Raw genomic sequence first — 18,392 nt, 5'->3', positions numbered from 1 at the left:
TTGATCAGGTGGTAAAGAATCTTCCCAGTGATAAGTCCCCAGGTCCTGATGGATTTAACACAAACTTCCTGAAAAAATGTTATCCCATTCTTAATCATGACTTTTATGATTTGTGTCATCAATTTTACAAGGGGTTCTCACCCTTGACAGTATTAATACATGCTTCATTGCTCTTATCCCCAAGAATATTGATGTCATGAGGGTTAATGAATTTAGGCTTATCTCCTTGCTTAACTGCACCCTCAAACTTCTTACCAAACTCCTGGCCAATAAACTGCCGATGATTATCGTGCAGATCATCCACCAGAACTAGTATGATTTCATCAAGAGTAGAAACATTCAAGAATGTTTGGCATGGGCATTTGAGTATATTCATGCATGTCATAAATCCAAAGAGCATATTATCATTCTCAAGTTGGACTTTGAGAAAGCATTTGACAAAATTGAATATGGTGCAATTCTCCAGGTTCTTAAAGCTATGGGGTTTGGAGAGAAATGGTGTGGAAGGATCAAGTGCATTCTTAACTCTGCAACATAACATGTTCTCCTTAATGGCATTCCTGGTAAAATGATTCATTGCAAGAGAGGTGTGCGGCAGGGTGATCCACTCTCACCAATTTTGTTTGTGATTGTTGCTGATCTCCTCCAAACCATCCTCAACTTTGCCATGCATCATGGCCAACTCACTAAGCCTATCAGAACCAATGTCTACCCTGATTTCCCTATCATTCAATATGCAGATGATACTCTTATTATCATGGAGGCAGATCCCTCCCAGCTTATTCTCTTGCAAGATATTTTGCAACAATTCCATACTTTCATGGGTCTGAAGGTTAATTTCCATAAATCTAACCTGATCCACATTAATCTGCAGCCTGACAGAGCTCAAGAACTTGCTGATATCATTGGATGCCAGATGGGTACACTGCCATTCACATATCTTGGACTGCCCATGGGCAGCACCAAACCCAAGATTGAGGAATTCCTGCCTCTCATTCAAAGGATTGAAAAGAGGCTGACTTGCTTCTCATCCATGCTCTCCTACGGTGGAAGACTGCAACTTGTTAATTCAGTTCTTACTTCCCTCCCTACATTTTTTATGAGCACATTCCTTTTGCCTGTGGGTGTGATCACCCAGATTGAAAAATACATAAGACATTGCCTTTAGAGAGGGCAGGATATCACCAAGAAAAATCCCCCTTTAGCTGCCTAGGAGATGGTCTACAGACCAAAGAAGGAGGGGGGGACTTGGAGTAAAGAATTTGGCCATTCAGAACAAAACTCTCCTTATGAAAAATGTCCATAAGTTTTTGAACCACGTTGACCTGCCATGGGTCCATTTGCTCTGGGAATTATACTATTCTAGTGGTTCACCGTTCGAGCAACAAGGTGCTCCATCGTTTTGGTGGAAAGATAACCTGAAGCATATGTTGGACTATAAGGAACTTGTTGAATGTTCCATACAATCAGGACAGACTATTAGCTTCTGGAATGATACATGGTCTGATACCCCACTTTCTCATGAATGGCCACAGCTTTTCTCCTTTGCACTCCACAAAGATATCACAGTTCATGATGTGATCAACTGCAATGACAGGATTACCTTATTTGCCACCCCCTTATCCACTTTGGCGTTTGATCAGTTTCAGTTACTGAACACTAGGGTGAATTCTCCAGATGCTAGTCACCAACACGACAGTTGGAGACTCCCTGGCAACCTGAATGCATTCAGCACTGCACTGGCATATGATCTTCTCATTGATGATATTGATATCCCTCTCACTTTCAAATGGATTTGGGATTCATGTTGCCAACTCAAACATAAGGTTTTCATTTGGCTTACGATCATTAATAGGCTAAATACCAGGGCATTGCTCCAGCAGAAGAATTTTCACCTGCCTGCATATACTTGTGTCCTTTGCCATGGAATTGAGCTGGAGGCAGGAGATCATCTTTTCTTCCATTGCCCCTTTGCTTTGGCATGCTGGAGATATATCTGCCCGGGTTTTCATCCCCATCACAATGTCCACCAGAACATCATGGACCTTTAGAGGAGACTTGGTGTCCCGTTCCATATGGAGATCACACCATTGGTATGCTGGTGCATTTGGAAATCTCGCAATGAAATTTATTTTCGACGGCATTACTCCTTCTCTCTATAGATGCAGGCAGTTCTTCAAAGGGGAGCTAAACCTTGTTTTTCATAGAGCTAAAAGAAAGATTTACTGTCAGTTTCAGAGCTGGCTGAACAGTTTTCACTAGCTCTAACTTTGGTGTGATAACTTGTTGTTATCTACTCCCTCCATCCCATTTTAAGGGGCGTGTAAGATTTTGCACACGTACCAAGGAAACCTCCTGCAGCCAAATTTGAGACCAAACTACCCCTGGATGCATGACTTGGCTGTTCTCTTCTGTCGCGGAATGACTTTTTGTTGGCCAATCAGTGCGGTAGAGTATCCAGAAAGATCAGATTGCAGCAGCGCACGAAAGCATTTATAAAAGGCTCCCTGTTGCGTGGGGCCCCCACGCCCAGCCACGCAGCTCCTTAAGCGTCCGCTCATTGCATGGCGCATGCAGCCATGCAGGCTTCCTCGTACTGGTACACGGTGGCCGTCGAAGCAAAATTGACCTGCTGAAAATTTTGCATGGATCTTTGGAAACGCTTCCCGCCTCTCGGTCAAATTTCACAGCTCAAAATGAACCGCCAACAAGCCTGCGCAACCCAAATTTTGCATGGAGAGTTAGCGCCATGAATTGAAAATTTGAAGCAAGGAAATGGCGCCGGTCTTCTTAGCAGCTCACCCAGCACTATAAGGAAATGGCGCCAGTCTTCTCAAGAACTCATCGGCAAGGACATACTCTACTCCGCTCTTCTTCTCTAATCTTACATCCTGATGATAGACCTCAACTTACCTCCCGATGAGGTGGAGGAGTACAGTGGTCATGCTTTTGACCCCAACAATGACGACCTTGGGTGGAATAGCATTGAAGGTGATCGTTTGATCAGAATGATCTGCCTTTTTCTCTTTCTTTACCCGTTTAATCTTTCTGTTGTCCTGCTGTACTCGATCTTCAAGCGCTGATGTCTTCAAGTGATGAACAGGAGGATCTGCCAGACTCGACGTCGCTGGTCGCGGCGTCGCCGGCCGTGGACACGCCAGACTTGATGTAGCTGCTCGCGGCGTCGCCGGCCGTGGACAAGCCAGACTTGATGTAGCTGCTCACGGCGTCGCCGGCCGTGGAGTCGTCGGTCGTGGACACGCCACACAGCTCGACGTCGCTGGCCGTGGCGTGGCCGGCCGTGGAGACGCCAGACTCACCATCGTTGGTCGCGGCGTCGCCGGCCGTGGAGACGCCAGACTTGGCGTCGCTGCTGGCGGGCACGCACGGCTGGGTCTGGTCGGTCATGGACACACCACTCTTGACGTTGCTGCAGGCCGTGGCATCATCGGGTGTGGACACGCCACTGTCGCCGTCGCTGGCCGTGGCGTGTCCGGTCTTGGACACGGCACTGTCGAAGCCGCCGGCCGAGGCGTGGCCGGTCGTGGCGCTGGTGGCGGCGTCGCTGGCCGTGGAGACGCCAGACTCCACGTCGCTGGTCGCGGACACGCACGGCTGGGTATGGTAGGTCATGGACACGCCATTCTCGACGTCGCGGGCCGTGGGTGGCAGGACGTGGGGACGACAGACTCCACCTCGCTGGAGGCGGCGTCGCGGGCCGTGGAGACGACAGACTCGGCGTCGCTGGTGGCGGACCCGCACGGCTGGGTCTGACCGGCCCTGGACATGCCACTCTTGACGTTGCTGGCCGTGGCGTCACCGGGCGTGGACACGCCACTGTCGCCGTCGCCAGCCGTGGCGTGTCCGGTCTTGGACACGGTACTGTCGAAGCCGCCGGCCGCGAACGCATCATACTCGACGTCGCCTGTCGCGGGCGTGGGCATGACGTGCTGGGCCGCGCTGGGCGTGGGCACGTTGACGGGCATGCTGGGGGCAGCCACCACCGGCTGGGACTGACCGGCCGTGGTCGTGCAGCGCCAGTGGAAGAATTTGGCATGCCAATTTTCATCCAACAAGATAACGCAAAGACGCATGTTGCTCCTACCGACATCGATTTTTGTCGGGCTGCACAAGGTGGATATGACATACGGTTGATGAACCAACCACCCAACTCACCGGATCTAAACATCCTAGATCTTGGGATTTTTGCAGGTCTCCAATCTTGTTTGAAACATCATTTCCTGGCAGCGTGGATGATATAGTGGCTAAGGTTGTTGATACTTTTGAACGATACCCATGTGACAAGCTCAACCGTATCTTCCTCACTAAACAAACTTGCACGATGAAGATTATGCGTCACCGGGGAAGACAACACTATTCCATCCCATACATGAACAAAGACCGTCTACAGAGGAATCATGCACTTCCAGTTCGATTGGAATGCGACCCAGAATTAGTGAGACATGCTATTGAGTTCTTAGGCCAGTGAGGCATGTAGTAATCACAAGTATCAAAGCATGTAATGCATGGCAAGCTGCTTGTGATCAAGCATGAGATGTGAGATGTACTAATCTTTTGTGCTTCACTTATGAATTGAACTTACTAGCCTTTTGCTTTGTTCATCCTTTAAATCATATGCATCAGTGAACATGCATGTGCATGCATGGTTAAGTAAACTCAAGAAAATCAGAATAGGAGATTCAAACAAACATACATACTCCAGTAAGAGTGTACACACACAATACAGTCCATTAAGAGTACACACAAAATAGGAGTACATAAGAGTATTCAGGTGAAACAAACATGCATAACATTCAACTACTCATTCAACCTTGTACTCAATCTAAATTACTCTTGTTTTCGAGGAATTATGCTTCCATCTCGAGCAAATGCGTGAGGGTTCATGAAATGGAGGAAAGTTCCCAAAGGAGGAAACATTTCATCCTTTTTCTCATCTTTAAAGGTGGGCAAGAATGTCTCACCTCTCTAACCTGCTAGGGAGTTGACAGACCCAACATCGTTGGACTGCGGCACCTTAAGCTTCTTCTTCACAATGGTGTTCTCTTCCTCGTCTTCTTCGTACGAGTCCTCCGCAATTAGGTCGCCATGGCTGGCGAGAATCGCGAACTCGTCCTGTTCAGGCCCATGGTCGATCTGTTGGGACTCGTCGGGGAGCATGAGTGGCTCGTCCTTGACTTGCTGGGACTCGCCAGGAAGCACGGCTTCAACGTCGAGCAGTGGCTGAGCATGCACCGCACCGGGAGGCAGCGCATGCACGGCTTCAGCGTTGAGCAGCTGCTGCTCAACGCCGTCGGGGTGCTGAGCATGCACCGCCTCGACGCCCAGCGGCTCCACCAGCACTGCTCCGGCAGGAAGTGCCTTTATGGCGTCGACGTGCTGAGCGCGCACGGTGACGAGGTGCTGCAGCATCTCTTGAATGGCGTCGAGGTGGCCCTTCTGCTCCCGCGCGGCGTCGAGCTCCTGCAGGCGCACGGCGTGGAGGTGATGCAGTTGTTCCTGCACAGCGTTGAGGCGGTTCAGCCTCTCCCGCATGGCATCCAGTCGCTGCGCGTGCTCGGCGTGGAGGCGCTGCATCTGCTCTTGCATCGAGGTGTTGCAGCTACGCTTGCACGGCGTCGAGCGAATCCGCGAGCTCCATGGGCATGGTCATGGGCATGGCTGTGGAGAAGAACCGAAGGAGGAAGAAGTACTGGATGGCTGTGGCCCGTGAGAAGGAAGGAGATGGAATCGTGGGGCTGGAGAAGTTGATGGGATGCAGCATGCATGGGGAAGGCAAGAGAGGGCCTCGGGAAGGAAAGTTGAAATCATTACGCATGCATGCGGGCAGCTCGCGTGGGACCAGAAGTGGGGGTATTCTCGGTAGTACTACGCCTGCTAAACTGGGACATGACCATTTGAGCAGTACGCTTCTTAAAATGGGATGGAGGGAGTACCTTGTAAATATTGTTTATTTTGTTCCATTAATATAAAATCACAGTAGATCATTGATCTACTGTTTCCCTCAAAAAAAAATCAAGAATTGTTGCAATACACAACAATTTATTAGAACCCATCCAATATTTTTCAAACTTGTCTAGCATAGGTTTTGCCATGTTAGCAATGAATACATCTTCACTAACTTTCCATTCACGCAAAAGAAGGTGGACCCCACAAAAATCCATGAAGTACAAACTAGTAGTTGCAAACTTGCGACCAACAGTTCGCAGAGCGGACTTCTTGAAAACTTTCAAGCAATGAATGATTTTCCGAACATTTTCCCAGTCCTCATCCGATGGGCAGAACTACTAGCTAGGCTCTCTTTAATTCCTTATATCTAGCAAATGCATAATGAATTCACCTGGTGGGGAACTTGTATGTAGTTAGGTGGATCTCCCATCCTCTTTCATTCAATTGGTTTTGTTTCTTGTAAACATTTGTGGTTGTGCGATTGGCGTGATTGTATATATTTGCTTGTTGATTGGTTTCTACAGAAGAAGAAAAAAGATGGCACAATTTGTACAGAGACATACATTGATTGATGACAGAGGCCGGTGTATTTTTCCTTCTGGACGAAAAAACATCCACCATGATTATTCTAACTGTAATCATAAAAGACAAACCCACAAGGGTTTTTTCCAAGGCAACAAGGAATGCTCCTCCTACCAAGGGAAAGATATCACCTGCTCCTGTTGGTATTTGGACAAGAAGACGAAGGAAATCACAATCACAAAAAAATCAATGAAGCAGCCGAATGCAGTAACAATGCCCTTGAATTCGAGTATAATCTGTTGAACAATTCTTACAACTTGAGCCCCCAATTAACACTTAATACCTCGCTCGCAAAACTTGTACAAAATAAGCAAGTCAAACATAAAACGCCCAAAACGTGCGATGTGTGTGCGAGCCATCGGCAACTAAGCTCAATCAGCACTGTACACCACATGGCTTAAGAATGGGTCCCTTGGGCTTGGCGATGAAGGGGTCGATCCTGACCCAGACAAGAGAGAAGATGGAGGCGAGCAGGACGGACCAGAGCACGACGATGGTGGGCGTCCGGTTCTGCCTTCCCATGAGCCCCTTGAGGAACGGGTAGAGATGGACGATGACCCAGAAGGAGAAGAAGAGCTTGCCGAAGAGCGGGCCCCATGACCCGTACCCATTGTTGACGGCGTCGGAGACGCCAGCGACAATGCCAACCATGTTGATGATGATGAGCGTGGTGGGCGGGATCAGTAGGGTGGTCCACTTGAAGAGGTAGAGGTCTCCGAAGGCATCAGCCTCGTCGCCGGCCGCCTTGGACGTGACAGTGAAGTTGGTGTCCACCCCGCCCAGCACCTTGAGGAAGCCCTGGAAGACGGCGAACAAGTGCGCCGACACGCCGCCGATGACCCAGAACTGCTCGTTGCGCCACCAGTCCTCGATGCTCACGCCGCTCCACCTCAGCTCTAGCACCCCCGTCGCGATGATGGACATGAACAACGCGATGAACCAGATACTCGCTAGGTTGTTCAGCTGGACACACAAACACACATTCACAATTGTTAATTGACGAGCTTACCTTATCCATCACGATAGATGTTAATTTGTACGTGTGTAACTGAGACTTACTGTGGGGATGATGAACTTCCCGGTGAGCAGACACACGGCGGGGATGGTGCAATAGGCTATGAGAGGGATGGAGGTGAAAGGATAGACGATGGTGTTGGTGTATGCGAAACGCTCGAGCCACTTGAGCCGGCCACCGTAGGCGTACCAGAGCGGACAGTGGCGGCTCATGAAGATCTCCACGGAACCAAGCGCCCAACGGAGCACCTGGTGGAGCCGGTCCGACAAGTTAATAGGCGCTGATCCCTTGAACGCCGGCAGCGTAGGCGTGCAGTACACCGATTTCCACCCTCGGCAATGCATCTTGAACCCCGTCAGGATGTCCTCTGTCACTGACCCGTAGATCCATCCAATCTGCACAATAACAAAGTAATTTATTGAAATGGAATGGCAATGGCAGCAAAGAGCACCAGTGGTCTAGTGGTAGAATAGTACCCTGCCACGGTACAGACCCGGGTTCGATTCCCGGCTGGTGCATTTGTATTTTTAAGTTTGCTGAACAGAGTAGTAGTACAAAATGCAGTTACCTCCTTGCCCCACTCGGTCTTCTCCTCGTAGCCGCAGCTGATGACGTGGATGGCCTCCTTGATGAGTCCGGCTGGGTCGGCGGCGGCGCCCTGAGGGAGGCCGCCGTCCTCGACAAGCGTGGAGGCAATGAACACGGGCGACTGCCCGAACCGCTTCTCGAAGTTCTTCTGCGACATGAGGGACGACCGCTCCAGCTCGTCGTACCCTTCGATCCCTTCCTCGATCTCCTCCAGCTCGAACCCGCGCTGCTGCTTCCTGTAGGACCCTCCCTTCTTCGGCGCACCTCCGAGCTTGTCCTTCTTCCCCCTCTTCTTGTAGAACCCGAGCAGGCCCCGGCGTGGCTCCTCCTCGCCGCCGCCCTTCTTGTCCTTCTTGGATTTCCCGTGCTTCCCTCCTCCCCCGAAGCAGCAGCAGCAACAGCACCACGACGGCCAGCAGTCGCACGTCATCTTGGGCCTCTTCTCCGGCCTCGGCGGGTCGTACCCGTACAGCGCCTGCCTGTTGAAGACGCACCCCGTGCCAACGTACACGGGGCCCTGGATCCCGTCCAGCCCCTTCATGTTGATGTCGAAGAAGACGACGTTCCGGTTGGCGTAGCGGTCGTGGGCGTCGATGCCGTCGAACCGCTGCGGGAACTGCACGTAGCAGAGCTTCTTCCCGAGCTGCGGGTCCATGAGGAAGCACATGGCCTCACGCACCGCCTTGCTGTTGTTCACGTAGTGGTCGCAGTCCAGGTTGAGTATGAATGGCGCGTTGGTGAGCACGGCCGACACGCGCACCAGCGCGTTCATGGCACCGGCCTTCTTGTGGTGGTCGTGCCCGGGCCGCTTCTCCCTGGACACGTACACCAGCCGGGGCAGCTCGTGTCCTTCCACGTCCAGCGCGCCCTGGCTGCCCAGGTACACCTGGATCATCCCCGGGTGATCCCTGGTGTTGTTCCCGGGCCACGGCGTCCCGTCCTGCATCACCCACCCTTCCTCGGGCTTCTTCTCCGCCTTGGCCACCAGCGCGTTGATCCTGACCTTGAACTCCTCGTACTCACGCTTCATGGCACGCCGCTCCTTGACGAACGTCGGCTGCACCTTGTCCTTGAGGTAGTCGATCTTCTGGGAGAAGTAGAACTCGGGGGCGCGCGGCTCGATGGCGAACTTCTTGCAGAAGGGCACCCAGCGGCGAGCGAACTCGGCCGTCTCCGAGAGCGCGTCGAAGCAGAGCATGGAGGCGCCGTCGTCGGACACGTAGCAGCTGTTGCGGTCCACCGGGTAGTCGACGGCCAGGATGGAGAGCACGGTGTTGGCGGTGATGATGGGGGGTTCCTTGAGCGGGTCCACGGTGGAGACGAAGAAGTCGATGGGGGAGAGACGGGAGGGCTCCCCTTCGCGGTCGTAGCGGAGGGCGAGCCGGTCCAGGTACGTCTCCCGGGTGACGGGCGCCCATTTGGGGAGCTGGTCGAGGATCCAGGAGAGCGCGAACCAGAGCTCGCAGATGACGGAGACGAGCCAGAGGGGGATGGCGTCGTTGGCGGGGGTCATGATGCGGAACCGGAGGAAGAAGCAGAGGACCACGAGGCGGAGCACGATCACGATGCGGTACGGGTTGATCTTGCTCGACGGGATCGGCACCTTGCGCCACAGCGGCTGCCGCGCCTCCGCGAGCCTGCATCATTTTGTTTTTATTTAATTATTGGTTCAGTTTCGAATCAAATCCAGAGGATTTTGACGACCGAGAAGCGTCAAGGCGTCTTACAGCATGTACTCGTCGTCGTTCTTGTCATCGTCATCATCGCTGTCGTCGCGATTGAGCTTGCCCCTCTTCTCCTGCTTCGTCTTCCACTTGTCGATCCTGTCCTTCCACTCCATGCTCCCTTCCATCTCCCGCTCCGCGTCCAGCTCCTTCCCAGCCACTGCGTACAGATCACACACCACACTTGAGAATTCAGATCACTCCCTCCTGCAGTAAGAGAAAAGTTTTTGACTTTTGTTATGCACTAACTAACCGCTTCCACCGAAGGAGGACATCGCCGGGCCACCAGGCCGCCACTTCTGCGGCGGCTGCTCCCCATTCTCCTGCAGGGACAGTTTCGTGTCAGTTCACAGAAATCGAACGGACCTTCCAAAAAAAGAACACATTGCACGTGTCACTCACCGAGTACACGTCGAACGGGGCGGGCTCGTGAGCTGCCTTCTTGGGGCTCTTGGCCTGGAACTCCTCCTCGAAGTCGTCCATGTCGGCGTCCTCTTCGTCCCCTTCGACCCTGGGGCTCCCCCTGAGGCGCTTGTAGCGTGTGTTGCACTGCGGGCAGCGCTGCGTGCCGTCGCTGCGCTCGTACTCGTAGCAGGGCCGGCACACCGGGAACGCGCACTCGGCGCACGCCACGAACGGCTGCCCGTCATCCCGCAGTCCGACGTCGTCGCCGCACGCGCGGCAGGCCTTGGCGATCGCCTTGGGCTCGCCGCCCGTGTCCATTGCAAGCACGCACGCACGCGACAATGCGCCGCGCCGGTGTCTGATGGTGTTGGTCCGAGGAAGGGTGAGGTATCAGTGAAGGGACATGGACAACGAGGAGGCTAATGGGTGATATAGCTTGAGAGAGAACTGTGGGGTGTTGGCGCGCGCGGTAAGGTGGCGGGGCGGCGTCTGGCACCAACCGTGGGGTGGAGAGTCCGGCTTTGATTAGAGCACAAGCCAAGGCAACAACGCAAGGCGAGTCAGGTGCGTGACAAGCACAGCGTGGGATGGCTTGCAAAGCAAGCGCGGCGTCTTCTTTAGGTGCGGGGGAAATGTCGCGGACGGGGCAAGCAAAATGTGCTGAAAGATGCGCGCGCGCGCGCGTGTTTCGTGGGGAACTGCCAGGGACGGGTGAAGTTTTTTCCGGAAGACCAAGAATGAAGCAAGCGGTGAATTGAGACGTCGATGTAGGGGTGGTTTGCGGTGACGCCTCAGCGTTTCTGGTGGGATGGTGAGTGAGCGTGAAGCCAGTGCGTGTATAAATGGCCGTGTGGTAGGAGAGCCATCTCCTGAGATAGAAATCTGGGTGAACAAAATTCTTGTTCACCGAGGGACAAGATGTAGGGCGAGCACACCGGCTCACAATGTCCATCTTCTAATGAGGCGTCGCACAAAAATCAACTTGTACCTAGGCATCCAAGCAGGGACGTGATCTAATGAGGAAAGGAAGGGAAGATTATACGTGCGTATGCCAGCTTCCGTTGTGCCAGCTCGGGAATGCTGATGGGAAATGTTTTAAACAAAACGGCAAATATTTTATGCTGTGATATCCATAGATTATTATGCACCCAACGATGTCTTGTCATAAGCTATCAAGTATGAGGAAAACTTGGTGGCATACAAAACCTCAACATTTCTGTATCTTTTACCATAAGCTATCAGAGTGCAAACCAACATAACAGATCAGAAAATTGCCTCAAACAACATTAGCTGAGGCCTTTTGCAAAGTAATCACCAATCTCTGCAAAACACTGCTCGGCCACTTCTCCAGGCTGCAATCTTCAGAACGTGCAACCTTACACGTTGTATCGCCCGCCTCTGCTTGGTTTCTGACTTCTTGAGTCATCCTGCATTTGAGTGGCGCCCAAATCGAGTGAGCTATGGTCATACTCCCAAGTTTGTATTTTCCACAAGTGCATAACGCAGAATAAGCTATTTCAGACGATAAAAACAGAGGCATACATGGAAGCTGTAGACCATTTTATCATTGTAGTCAATGACTTCCTTCCATTTCTTGCCAATGTCTACCTGTATGACAAAAACAAAGGGTGAACTCAATACATTGGGCATGATTAAACAGCAACATTTAAAAGTTGCAGCCTGGGAGATTCATGTTAGTCACAGCTAATGGGTCTAGCTGTATCAGAGGAAGGGCAAAACATTACTCCCTCCGTCCCAAAATAACTGACGTGGATTTCTATAAGAATCTATACAATTCATGACACTTATTTTGGGACGGAGGGAGTATTAGTTATAGTATATGCATACATTAGAAAGAAACATAATCCTTCAAACTTGGAACTTGGCCAGTGATATACTCCCTCAGTCCCATATTAAGTGACGAAACATTACATGCATTTAGACGTTTTTTTGGGTATAGATAAATCCATATTTTGGCAAATTTGAGTCACCTAATATGGGACAGAAGGAGTAGAACAGAACAGAAAAATAACCCCACAGAATGATGTTGCATTTTGAATGTATAGGTATAAGGAGTGGTAAAACCCATAAAAAATAAGAAGCAGGAATTGTTATGTTAAGTTCCTTAGGAAGCACTCCCTCCGTTCCAAAATATAAGGCTAGCACATTTTGTTAGACCATCAAACGATCTAAAGTTTGACCAGGCTTAGAGCAAAAGATATTAACTATTGGCCTCATATTTTGGAATGGAGAGAGTACAAAATGTTTGCTTTAGAGCATTTCCTGGAGAAGAAAAGCTAAGAGCAACTTCTTCCAATTCTCGTATCTGCATAGCGGATGCAGGCATGTTCATGTTATACATTTAGAGTCTACACTCTACAGTGTTTCAATGTGACAGTCAAAAACCATAACTGCTTATCAACTAAAATTGCATGACTCGAACACAAGTAACCAATTCAGCACAGCATCAGAGACTAGGCTTGCGCTCATTGTAGGCTGGAACAAAACCTGCATAGCTGAATAGCATGGAGTGAAATAGTTCTCTCCTTTTTCTTCAACACTGAATAGTTCTCTCCAAGAGATATGAAACTCAATGCCATTATCAATGGCCCAGTCCGTGGATCTATACCCCAAAGTTGGTTGTTGAATTGATAATTTGCCTTGACATGTAGGGATTATTTACATTTCATAATTAGATCTCCCTCAGATAATCCATAAAGTACCCATGTTTTGATTGTTGACTATTGAAGCAGTGAGAAGGCATCGAGTTCAGATTATGAATGTCCCATCAACCCTTGAACCAAATCATAAAATAAAATAAAATACAACCACTACTGAGGGCAATTTGCAAAAAAAAATGTTAATTTCAAACGAACCTGAACAGCTTCATTACTGGCAGTCTTAGTCCATAATGAAAGCTTATCCTGCCTCTGGCGGACACTAGCAACAACTCCACAAATTTCCTGGCTTTCATCGAACTGCTCTCCAATCAGAGCCATACACTGCATGTTTATGAAGTTAGTTGAAAGGATTCAACTGTTAGGAACTTTGGAAGCTAGATGAAGCATCAGATGATATGGTAGATCTCTAAGGTAGCTGTGATAGATCAACTACTAAAATTACAGAAATGTACCGTTTCAAGCCACATAGTATCAAGGGCAGTCTTTCTGCTAGATACCACTGTCCATTTGCCACCATTTGCACACTCTGGATCTTCCCACTTTGGTTCCACCCCAGCCTTGAATAAATGAAAATCCGCATTTCCTTGCAATTTACTTGGACGAAAAATTTGATCATACAAGCTGCCGAAACAAAGAAGGCACAAGAAAATTTAGCATATATATATTGTACAACCAAGCCAAAATAGGGAGGAATGGCTGCGGTAAAATTTACTACTCCCTCCGCCCAACAAAAGATGTCTCAAGTTTGTCAAAATTTGGATGTATCTAGACATGACTTAGTGTATAGATGCATTCAAATTTAGTCAAAGTTGAGACATCCTTTGTTGGACGGAGGGTGTATAACATTTTTTTATACATTCATGCATTACATAGTCGGGCATATTTGATACTGCCACTCCTCAAATAGTATGATGCATCAGGACCCTTAGGGTCACGTTATCCACAGATGTTACAATTGTTAATTAAGCCTAAAAAGGAACTCGAGTCTTTTTGTAAATGTAAGATAATTGAATACTAACAGGGTCTACCCTCATTCCATTAAGGAAACAATAATGAGTACAAAGGATTGCCTGGCAGAACAAACTAGGAAATATCAGGGAATGAGCCCTAACGACTTCTCCAACTATCAGAAAAGGCAAGCAATCTTTATCCAGGTTCAATTTTCACGCCAGAGGTGCTCACCCTCATTGACTGGTTTAAAACATCAATATTCTGTTTACCATAACAGATCAATGATGACCCATGCAAACTACAATATTAAACAACAATAAAATCTCGTGTACATATGCTAAGCTTTTTAGATAGTCATCCATGTTATTTTCTATACATAAATATTTTACTCTCAAAAAATCCTTGGTAGGAAGTTAGAGAAGACACTTTGTAAACAACATGCTCAACTGGGAAATAATTATAGAAATGCCTAGAGTTGATTTGCAGTAACAATTGCATATGGAAACTTCAAAACAGTTATAAAATGTTGTTAAGATTTGATGGGATTGTTGTTAACGAAAATAATCATCCATCTAACAAGACCCGACATTAACTTCGAAGTGAACCAATATTAACAACATCCCACCAGACACTTAGATATCAGAGCACAGCATACAACAAAAACAACAACAAAATTATCCAAAAGCAAGCCAACATCTACGCACAGAAACTAACAAATACTGGAGTATCTTCGAAATAATCTACTAGTACAGTAACAAATTTACCATGTGATAAACTATAGGATTTGTTGGTGTGAGGACCTAGAACTCAATATTTCCAGCAAAAATACCCACCCACCAGATAAGCACTTATTTTAGGAGCCAATATAGCATCTAGATGACTACTCCTAGATCAGATCCGATCGGATCGGGCAAGGGGGCAGGAGAGGAGGAGGGCGCAACAGCGCACGGGCGTACCTCCAGAACTCTTCGACGGTGTCGAAGGTGTAGCCTTTCTTGAGCGAGGTGCCCCAGGCGGCGCCGGGCTTGGGCTTGGACTGGATGTCGTACCAGAAGGTCCACTGCCGCTGCAGCTTGTGCGGCGCCTTCAACGATGCCGCGTCACCCTCAGCCGCAATCTCCTGAGTCTCCGGCACCGCCGCCGCCACCGCCGGCTCAACGTCCGCCATGTCGCGCGGCTGCCTTTGCTTTTCGAGGTTTTTTGGGGGGAAGTCGCGAGAGCCGCACAGCGAGACAAGAGAGAGAAGGGAAGCAGCCGCCGCAGGGAACGGAAGGGAAGAAGGTTTCGGCCTCTGTGGAATTTGGAACCAAGTCTTGTACGAGGCGTGATTCGTGAGGGTTTTTGCCTGGGCTTCGGACCCAATCTCCGTTGGATTGCTGTATGGGCTGCGGAACAAGGGCCTGTTTGGCCTGAGGAAACCACACGGGCTGTTTGGTTGAAGACCTGAGCGTTGTGCCTGAGCAAAAACGGTGCCTGTGTTTAGCCTGAAAATTTGTATATTTGTGCCTGTACAGGCCAGGTGAGAGAAAGATGTTTGGTTCAAAACTATGCCTGAAGATAAATTATTTACCGTTTAGATACATGTGCACACATGCCTGAGCTCAGGCCTCCTTTTTCTTGGGCTCAGGAAAGCTTTCAGGTAGCAAACAAGCATGACACAGGCAACCTTGTGGCTATGATCAGGCCAGGCTAGTTGGTCTCAGGACATCAACCAAACAGCCTCTACATGCCTGAGAGGAATCTGAACTTGATGCTTTATGCCTGACCAGGCTTCTTCACAATTTTTTTGTTTAGTCGAAACCTGAGCAATGGCAAGCGTGGTAGCGATAAATATAGATTTTGTGCAATAGTTTAGACCAAATGTCCAAATCAACACACTTTGGTTGGCCTGCCTGAGCTCAGGCGTCCGATTTTGGAGGCCTGACTCCGGCTTATGACGCAAAGGAGTTATCAGGCCGGGCGAGCTACGTGCCACTCCAGGCAGCAACCAAACGGGTTGATGGCACTGGCCAGGCAGTGCATTGGTCAGTCCTTTTGGTGCCAGGAAGGCAACCAAACAGCCTCTAAGCGCATGGTTTTACGTTCGTTTTCTCACGCTTCCTGATTTTTGTTTTCTAGTACTCCCTTCGTCCTGAATTAACTGACATGGATCCCTCAATTAATTTGGGACGGAGAGAGTACAAATTTCATGGAAGGAAATTCGAAGGGTTTTCAACTTTCAAGTTTCAACGTGTAAATATTACATAAACTTTCAGAAATTTTTTACTTGTGATATCAAAAGGTTGATCGGGAGATATTGAGTGAATAACCGGTAACAGGTTTGAACTTTTTTTTAAGGAAAGACGGTAGGAAAAACCTCTAAAGTATATTGGTGTTTCTGAACTACAACCTATTTCTCTACCTCCGCAACAAAGTACGGAGTACCACCTATTTCTACAGAGAAATAAAAAGAAAAATATGACCTACTCTCTCCGTCAAATATTAAGTGCCGAAATATTAGATGTATCTAAATGTTTTTTAGGTATATATACAGGGACGGAGGGAGTATTTCAGATTGCCGCCAAACTGAACAAGGACATCTCTTTTTTGACAGCATGGACAAGGACATCTCACTATCTCAGTAGGTAACTATGTTTGTGTGGGTTATCGGCGTACGACGTATGACGGTCCATGATTATCACTCAGTTTTACATACACATCTTTCATCGTATGGTTCATAGCTGCTCGTGTTACGGCTATATAAGTTTTCTTTGGAGAGGTACGGCATGCATAGCAGCATAAAAGATCTCTCTTATGGTACTAGAAAAAAGAAAAGGTACTAATTATATTTGGTTGTACGGCAATCTGAAATGACACGAGACGGTTCTAGTTTTTTATATTCTAGAAAAAACACCTCAAACAATCTCCTACTTTTTTTAGTTACCATATGGTTCAACATGTTAAGGGATATTCCATTTTGAGTAACCATACGGTTTAATTCCAGTTTTCTATATTCTAAAAACTAAACACAAGAATTGTCCTCAAATCTAAAATGTGATCATTGCATTTCACCATGTTCTAGCACCAAACAGTACCTGACAAGAGGTCTTTGACACGGAAACGGATTAAGGAGAAGGAACTCCGAGGCTTGGTTCTTGACGGTGAGATGGTCAAATTTGACGGCGTTCTTAAAAAAAAAATTGACGGCGTCCGCGGTGTGGCTCTCTTACACTGTTCGCGATTTGCATTGTGGAGACTGGAGACGGTGAGCCTAACAGTGAGAGAACGAAAGAGAGAGGGAAATTTGGTCAATGCACGAAAGTTGGTCGACGCGTGGAGAAGAAAGGGCCCAACTCATTGAGGTGTCAGTCCCGAACCAGCCCAACATGGTAAGGTGATTTCCCTTTTATTCTTTTTCTTTCGACTGATTCACAATCAAATCGTGTTGGAGCGGAGAGACTCCAGGGTTTGCAACGAGGAACGCAAAGTTGTAGCCGTCGTCAGGGATTTGCTGGTCCCCCTTCTCTCTAGTCAGCATCTTGACGACGCTACGAGGTGGGAAAAACCTTGGATCCTTGTAGACGTATAAAGTTTTTAGTAATATGATTTGTGTACGTCTTTCTCATCCACAACACAACGGTGTGTCGTCGATGAACATCTAAGTTTTTTCGTCCACGTCGATGAACATCTAAGTTTTTTCGTCCACGGGTTCGGTGTGCTTGATCTTCGGAATTTTGGTTTTGTGTTCTCGCGTAACCGTTCATGCGTATCTAATGAGTTTTTATTAGTGTGTCATAGTGCTTTTATTGATGTGATCTTTTGTGGTATTGGAATCCTTCTCTAATGTTCCGATGAAAATCTTGTGATTCCACAACCTGTACCTTCAAGAGATCATTTCCGACCCAAGTACATTCAACGATCGTGGCTTCTCATGTTTTTGATTTGACAGTGGTGATGCTCGAGTCTCGTTGCAATCTATTTACATAAGCTTTCACGGTCGTTCGAGTTGCAAAAATTGATATTACAGAGAATATTCTTTGAAATATTCCATTGTAATTCTTAGTTATACGAGTTAGTTTGTACTGAGTAGTTTCTGGGATTTATGTTCGAAATCATTGTACATGTTGTTGAGAATAATTATTTATGATCAATTAGGATTAGTTATTAGTTAATTAATAGTTAATTAGGCAGTTAAAGCTGTAATTGTTCGTGTCCCAATTTTGGGGAAATTGGAACGCGAATGTCCAAAACTTGGGACACCAATGCATGTATTGGTGTCCCTTTCTCTTGTATAAATATAATCATCAATCAATGAAATAAGACACAGATTTCATTCTAACACGTTATCAGCCACGTTTGTTCTACAATCACAAAGGTGAGGACCATGGCAATCAGTGATCTGCCTCTCGTTTTTCTTGCCTTTCTCGAGTTCTTCAGCCAAGGAGCACATCACCGGGGCACTTACCGTCGCCGCCGGCCTGGCCGCCGGTTGGCCCCACG

The 18,392-nt window shown here is 48.3% G+C and overlaps 2 protein-coding genes and 1 non-coding gene across 3 annotated transcripts; 1 reads left to right on the top strand and 2 right to left on the bottom strand.

Annotated features, from left to right (window-relative positions):
• Positions 1–6,739: 6,739 nt before the first annotated feature.
• Positions 6,740–10,698, bottom strand: LOC100830844 (cellulose synthase A catalytic subunit 7 [UDP-forming]). Its single transcript, XM_003573981.4, has 6 exons — positions 10,279–10,698; positions 10,130–10,199; positions 9,880–10,036; positions 8,133–9,789; positions 7,609–7,959; positions 6,740–7,512 (listed from the first exon to the last, which is right to left on the bottom strand). The coding sequence occupies exons 1-6, from the start codon at positions 10,597–10,599 to the stop codon at positions 6,925–6,927; spliced, it is 3,144 nt and encodes a 1,047-aa protein (XP_003574029.1). The 5' UTR covers positions 10,600–10,698; the 3' UTR covers positions 6,740–6,924.
• On the top strand, positions 8,012–8,082 carry TRNAG-GCC. The gene has a single exon. It is a non-coding gene; the product is annotated as a tRNA-Gly (tRNA).
• A 676-nt stretch (positions 10,699–11,374) lies between the features above and the next one.
• LOC100831150 (eukaryotic translation initiation factor) lies at positions 11,375–15,210 on the bottom strand. Its single transcript, XM_003573982.4, has 5 exons — positions 14,870–15,210; positions 13,415–13,583; positions 13,158–13,283; positions 11,824–11,889; positions 11,375–11,708 (listed from the first exon to the last, which is right to left on the bottom strand). The coding sequence occupies exons 1-5, from the start codon at positions 15,079–15,081 to the stop codon at positions 11,658–11,660; spliced, it is 624 nt and encodes a 207-aa protein (XP_003574030.1). The 5' UTR covers positions 15,082–15,210; the 3' UTR covers positions 11,375–11,657.
• Positions 15,211–18,392: the final 3,182 nt, after the last annotated feature.

This window comes from Brachypodium distachyon, chromosome 3, assembly GCF_000005505.3.
Source record: "Brachypodium distachyon strain Bd21 chromosome 3, Brachypodium_distachyon_v3.0, whole genome shotgun sequence".
Lineage (NCBI taxonomy): Eukaryota > Viridiplantae > Streptophyta > Magnoliopsida > Poales > Poaceae > Brachypodium > Brachypodium distachyon.
Note: the sequence above shows the minus strand (reverse complement) of the source record. Positions and strands in the feature narration are given on the sequence as shown.